At 36.2% G+C, this 7,171-nt stretch overlaps 1 protein-coding gene across 1 annotated transcript in view; it reads right to left on the reverse strand.

Moving 5' to 3' along the window:
• Positions 1–2,729: 2,729 nt before the first annotated feature.
• Positions 2,730–7,171, reverse strand: part of piezo2b (piezo-type mechanosensitive ion channel component 2b) — a 110,185-nt gene continuing 105,743 nt past the window's right edge. The window contains 4 exon segments of the mRNA XM_016566511.1: positions 2,730–3,665; positions 4,704–4,911; positions 5,008–5,087; positions 5,188–5,304. Coding sequence (XP_016421997.1) covers positions 3,413–3,665; positions 4,704–4,911; positions 5,008–5,087; positions 5,188–5,304 — 658 coding nt within the window. The 3' untranslated portion in view covers positions 2,730–3,412.

The following is a 7,171-nucleotide window of genomic DNA, read 5'->3' on the forward strand; positions in this document are numbered from 1 at the left end:
GGCGGTGGCAACAACAATACTACAGCGAGAATAGAAGTTACGCCTTCTTTCTTTGCGTGAACGTTTGGGCGGCGTTATGCAAATCTTCCGAGATCGTGATGTAGGTATGTGGGGGCGTGTTAGAACGAGCCGTTTTAGGTAGGTGTGGCTGACTCTGAACTTTTATAAAGAATATCTCTTTGGATTTGAGACTTTAGTTTTTGCAACTTTACAGATCTTCTTTATGCACCAAGAGCTTGTAACACTCCAAAGAGAAAGGAAAAATTGAAATCGCATCATATGACCCCTTTAACACTTTAGTATAGGGACCAATTCTCACTATTAACTAGTTGCTTATTTGCATGCATATTATTAACATATTGGCTGTTTATTAGTACTCATAAAGCACATATTCTACACGACCATAGACTACATACCTAAACTTACCAACTACCGCACTATTAGCAGTAAATTAGGAGTTGAGGCAAAAGTCGTAGTTAATAAAGTGTGACCATAAAGGTTAACTGAGAGAGAGAGAGAGAGAGAGAGAAAGCTTAAAATGATTTTATCTCAACTATTTTCCAAGGTAACATTTCTCATTTTCATTTGGTTTGAGTTGATCTAATAAATTAACTAAAATATAAAACAGATGTAAAAAATTGATAAAAACTATATTATTATTAATAATAGTAATAGTAGTAATAATTATAATAATAATAATATATAAAGACAAAAATGAAAAGGAAAATATACAAATAAAAACATTTTATATGAATGTACAAAAATGTAAACAAAAGTGGCACGCTGTCCTTTAATTGTGTGCTTTATTTGAAGTCAATAAACTCCCATTTCCCGTTTCATCCAGCTACAGTTCTCTTTTTCCCCCCCGTTTTGATGTTGCTGAAAAAGTTCTGCACACACAAAGTAATGAAAGCGTTTCATGTCAAACATTATTTTTCATTCATGCTACATTGTCTTTAATGCATAGTTCAGAGATGGACTCAAAACAATATTCAATGTTCTCCTCAAGCATCAGCACAACACGATCCGTCGGCGTGGAGCTCATTGATAGTCATTTATATCGTACATGATCCCATTGTAAATCTACAGCCTAGCAGAGACTCCAGCGGTTCATCCGTGAGACCCTGATCATAGAAAGCTCCTTCCTGAGAATGGCTGCCAAAGATGTAGGATAAAAATGGATTTCATGTCCTTTACGGTCCACCCGCCTGTCGTATTGCTCAAATAAATATAAGTACGTAGTACAAATGTGAGTCAGATTCTTCCTCATGTACAAACAACTTTCTGACGAGCACAACGGTCCTGGCGATGCATATTTAATAACTCTACTCTAACAATCTGTAAATCTCGCATGCCTTCAAGGATGTAGACTATCTGTTAATAACTAATATTCATTATTCACTTTCACCACAAGTCAAATGTTTCCACGAAATAATGATTTATGAAACACGAGCAGAACTAACCTAAAATGTTCATTTTGTTCGTGTTGCATGAATGAAGCGCAATGACCAGAAACATTCGCAAAACCATTTCACACTATTGTTGCATTGAGAAAATGGTTTAGCAAATAATTTATTTTGCTCTGTGTATTTCTGAATACATTTCTCGATAAATCATTCAGAAAATTATTTGGATTTATGAAGAAACGCATTCAAATTCCTTCCAAAATAATTTCTTTGTGAATCATTCATAAAAATAACTTGGATTTACAATTAAATAAGCAGATTCAAAATTCACTCCGAATGAATTTCTATGTAAATAATTCTTAAAATGATTTGGATTTACGAAGAAATGTACTCAAAATTGGTTCTGAACAGATTTCTGTGTAAATAATTCATAAAATCATTTAGATTTATGACAAAATTTTCACAGAAACACCGAAAATATATTCAGAATGAATTTCTATGTAAATAATTCATAAAATCATTTGGATTTATGAAAAAAAAATACATAGGAACACATTTAAAATTGGTTCTAAACAAATGTCTATGTAAATCATCCATAAAATAATTTGGATTTATGAAAAAATTTATACAGAAATGCATTTAAAATTCAGTCTAAACTAATTTACATGTCAATCACTCATAAAATCATTTGAATTCACAAAAAAATATAGACTGAAACATTCAAAATTCATTTTTGAAAAACATTTCTGTGTAAATAATTCTTAAAAAGACTGTTTATAAAGAAACATTCAAAAATCATTCTGAACAATTTACGTGTAAATAATTCATAAAATCATTTGGATTTATGAGGTAATGTACATAGAAACTAGGGGTGTAACGGTACACGTATTCGTACCGAACCGTTTCGGTACGCGTCTTTCGGTTCGGTACGCATGTGTACCGCACGAATACAGTTTTTTTTTTTTCTTCTCAGGAAATTCAAATAATAAATGCCGTTTTGACCGTCTTTTATGTGGCATGACAGATCGCTGTATAAACGCCTTAGCCGAACTGTCATATTTGTGTACCGTTACACCCCTAATAGAAACACATTCAAAAATTCGTTCCGAACAAATTTCAGTGTAAATAATTCAGAAAATCATTTGAATTTACAAACAAATGTACACAGAAACATTCAAAATTCCTTCTGAACAAATTTCTATGCAAACCATTCATAAAACCATTTGGATATATGAAGAAATGTACACAGAAACACATTCAAATTCTTTCTATTTCATGAAATAAGGTTGTTAAATAATAATAAAGAAAATCCAAAGTTGCTGAAACTGATAAATCATTCATTGTAATGTGAAAAGAATCTCCCATTAGTTTTGAAAAGTCATTCTACTTCAAGCCTTATAAACCACTAAACGTCCTTTTCACATTCCAAATCTGTGTTCATAAATTACAGATGATCTCCTTAAAGTCCCCAAGGAGTGAAGTTATTACTGTTGCGTATGTTCCTCTTCACACCGTGTCGTACATGAGAAAAAAGGTTGAGATCCCGTCGTGGTGAAATGATCCGAATGTATTCCTGAGAAAGGTGGTGGATAATGATGCGTCTAGTTGATTGTACAAATGAAATAAGGCAAATAGAGATTGTCACGTAATTCACAGCGCCGCCTACAGGGCTTCGGTTCTCGCCTTCAGAATTCAGAGAGACGTTCAAAATCAAGCCCAAAGTCTGTAGGAGGTTGAGTATTTCTCGTCTACGTCCATCACGTCGCATGCACTCCCAAAGGCGAGAGTCGTATCAAAGTGGCGCATGCCTGGAAGCCCTAAAGTTCACTTATCAAGCCCTTACAAAACACTAGCAAGTGCACTGGGTGAAAACTACACGAGTGCTAACGTTTCATCAGTTAGCATGAAGAACAATCGGTTCAATACAACCGTGCGCTTTGGGAAGGAGGCACAATTCCCGCTTTGTGCTTCTCGTGGTTCGTTTAGAGTTCCTCCGAAGGTCAGCGTCACTCACTCTTCTCTCTGGTCCACTTGATCATGGTTTCTGGAGAGCGGTAGAGGAAGATGAGTTTGGCGTACAGGTCTTCCTCCAGGTCCAGTTCTCCCGTTTCTCGGACCAGGAAGATGTCGATGCAGAGCTTGAGGATCCGGTCCACGTTGGGCAGCTCTTCGAACATGATGGTGTGTGAGATCCCGCTGAAGAACTCGCGCACGAACTTCCCGATAACCAGAACCACCGACATGTACAGCCCCATGATCCTGTGCACACGCAGGTTCACACGTTCAGCTCAGCATTATCAATTAATTACTTTTGAATGAAGTTCCTTACAGACTGATAAAATGGGATGCATATCATATCATATAACAAATATCAATGGAAGCCAGTTTGCACCATGGAATTAAAGAAAAAAAAAAACATTTTCTTAACATTTTCTCTCAAAATAGTCTTTTCTAGCAATTTTACATTTCTATGGCACAAATCAGACTTTTTTCCTGTCAATTCGGAGAATTGCGAGAAATAAAGTCAGAATCGTGAGATGTTAAAGGGATGAAAATTCTGCCAAATAATGCCTATTCAAGATTATTTCAAACTTCATTTAATTTTAAAATATATACTTTATTATTTAAAATATACAGTACACTACAGTCCAAAAGTTAAGAGTTGGTAAGATTTTTTTTATGTTACTCTCACCAAGGCCACATTTATTACATAGTAAAAACAGAAATATTGTGAAATATCACAATTTAAAATAACTTTTCCAGCATCATGACTCCAGTCTTCAGTGTCACATGATCTTCAGAAATCATTCTAATATGCTGATTTGCAGCTCAAGAAACATTTCTGACTATTATTAATGTTGAAAACAGTTGTGCTGCAAACTGTGATTTTTTTTCAGGATTCTTTGATGAATAGAAAGTTCAAAAGAACAGCATTTTTTGTTTTGCCAATTTAATTGACCCTTGCTGGATAAATGCAGTAATTTCTTTCAGAAATAAAATTCTTAGTAATCAAACTTTTGACATTAAAAAATCTATGTAAATTTTGGTGCATCACTATATTGAATTTAACTCGGCTAAAAACACTCAATATGTCTCTTTAATGTTAGTACTGTGAGTTTTAGTTGTAGAAGCATATCTACTGAGAAGCCCCACCCATAGCGAACTCTCATTGGTCAAAAATCCACCTCCTCTTAACTATATATGAAAGCTCAACTATGTTCTGATTGGATGCACAGTTTTGTCCCTTTAGGAAGGACAGAAAAATAACTTCAGACTATAATGTTTCATGTTACTCACCCATAACCAGCCAGAAAGCCCAGACTGGGTGGACTGACTTGGTCACTGATGATGTAGAGCTCCAGACCAGATTCGTTTGCATTCCTGGCTGAGCCCACAGATAACGGCCCTGCATCCATCTGATTCACGATCCACCACTCCTGGACGCCCTCTGCACTATCTTTACTGGATTTATGTAAGGACAGTGTGATGCTCATGTATTCTTTATCTTAGAGAGCACACAGAAGAGTGAAGAGAAACAGGCATGTTGAAGGTTGTACAAATGCATAGCAATGCACCAAATAATGGAGAGCTGGTGTATTACCGAGGTAAAGCTGCTCAATAGGCTTGGCATTGGAGTCGCTTGGTGCTCTGATGTATCTTGGAAAAATTTTTTTGATGGTCCTTAATAAAAAACACCATTACAAATTATCATTCAGGCGAATGTGTTTTTAGTGGTAAAAAAGTAAAGAAAAATATGTCTGTGTTTGAAGCTTAAACTCACACTTCCTTGTGCTCAGTTCCATTCAGTAGATTTGTTAGATTAGTTCTCGTATCTTTGTCCAAGTCAATATAGTGTTTCCCTATTGCAGTTTCAGCTTTGGCACCTAAACTGAGGTTCCTAATGGACAAATGCAGCAAATGAAACCAAACAGAAATTAATTCAGTTAATTCACATAAAAGAAATTATTTTTGTAAATTCCTATTACCACACTTTGACAAAATTATTCTATATATAATGATATATTTGTATAAAAACATTAAAAAGGATAGTTCACCAAAAAATGGAAAATTTGCTGTTAATTTACTCATCCTCAGGCCATCCAAGATGTAGGTGACAGTAAAGAAGATTTTTAGTTGAAACATGGTCCTTGGCAAAGGCGCTGGCATAGGGCTCGAGCACCCACGGAAAAACACAATATAGTTTCCGTTCATTTTAACCAATAAAAATGGATTGCAGCTTTTAAAACTTTATTCTCGTTTTTATAGTTCATTTGAGGCAGTTTTTAGTGTTCTTTTAATGGCAAATGTCGAGAGTGCATTATTGTAATACGAGAGAGCGCCAGCACGAATCTCTCGGCTTGCAGCGGGCTTGCTCTCTCATATATAGAGATTATGGCTCTGCACTCACTCAGATATTATGTGTGCACCCTCAAACTTTGTCTTGTGTGTGCGCGAATAAGTGCTTATTGTAAACAGGTATTCATTAAATAATTTTATTTAGTGAAGCACAACCCTCATAGAAAGAATTTGTGTATTATAATTTGTTTGGTTGATAATATATTTGCAGTCCGTACGTTTCACTTCGCAAGATAAATTTTGTGTAGTGAATTCATCGAACGGAGTATACTCTAGAAAAAACTAACACCCAATGTAATTAATTACTGATAATGAGAATGCTGCAAGCATTTGTTGCGTATGTGTATAGCCTAGCCAGTTATCATTTGCTCGTGGAAACAGCGGTGAAAATGTGTTTAAAAAAAAAAAAAAAAAAAAGACGCACATTCACCTTTGGGGGAGGGGATCAGGTTGAGCACCCACTGGCAAAAACATAAATCGGGAGCCTATGGTTCTTGGTGATTCATATAATGCAAGTCAGCAGCTACCAGCACTTTTAGAGTCAAAAACAGCATACCAGGGAACACAAAAATAAATACCAGCGGCTCCTGACGATATATTGAGGTCTAATGAAATGAAACAATTTACATGATTTACAACATTATTACCTGTAATCCAGAGCCTCAGGCAAACGGGGAAATCTGATTGTTTTCCGCACACTGGTTCTTTCAGACAGATTGTTTCAAAGAACTGGTTCAATTCACTAGTTTGTTTACATAATCACGCAATGTATACGTTTCATAATGTATACGCAATTATTAAAGCACCCAATAATGATGTGAAACGTGGATGTTTTACATGTCTAAAGCATATAAAGTGAATGGACTGGTGTTCATCAGCTAACTTTTTTACAAAAACAACGAGAAACCATAAAAACTTTCATTTGGCCCCTTCATTCAAGTGCTCGGTTCACGTATGCGCATATCAGCAGCTCATCGGTCTTCGGTACGAGTCTAACCGTTTCCTCAGTTCAGTAACTGGAGCACTGAATCAGTTCATTCATCATAGGATCAGATACGCTGCAATTTTGGCTCATTTTGAGTCGACTGACTGAAAGTAAGTTTTGTTCGAGTAACTTGTAGAACTGTGCTGCCTGAGCCGTGAACTGTTTCAGAGAATTCAGTCTCTGAAGAAGCCCCATCCTTCCCGAAGGAGGTTTCGGAAGCACTTACACATATGAACAACCGTTTAGGTGCATATGGAAGATTAGAGGTGATTATAACCCTCTTGGAAATGGCAGAAGTTTGCTGGGGAAACACGGGGCTCTGAGGCTATACCGTGGACTTTACACATATGGGATCCACTCAGGTCTCTACATATGGAGCCCAGCCCTCTACCGGTTCTCACGGATTCATCGAGTGAGGACCTGG

The sequence above is a fragment of the Sinocyclocheilus rhinocerous genome, unplaced genomic scaffold (assembly GCF_001515625.1).
Source record: "Sinocyclocheilus rhinocerous isolate Xijiao unplaced genomic scaffold, SAMN03320098_v1.1 scaffold1534, whole genome shotgun sequence".
Classification (NCBI taxonomy): domain Eukaryota; kingdom Metazoa; phylum Chordata; class Actinopteri; order Cypriniformes; family Cyprinidae; genus Sinocyclocheilus; species Sinocyclocheilus rhinocerous.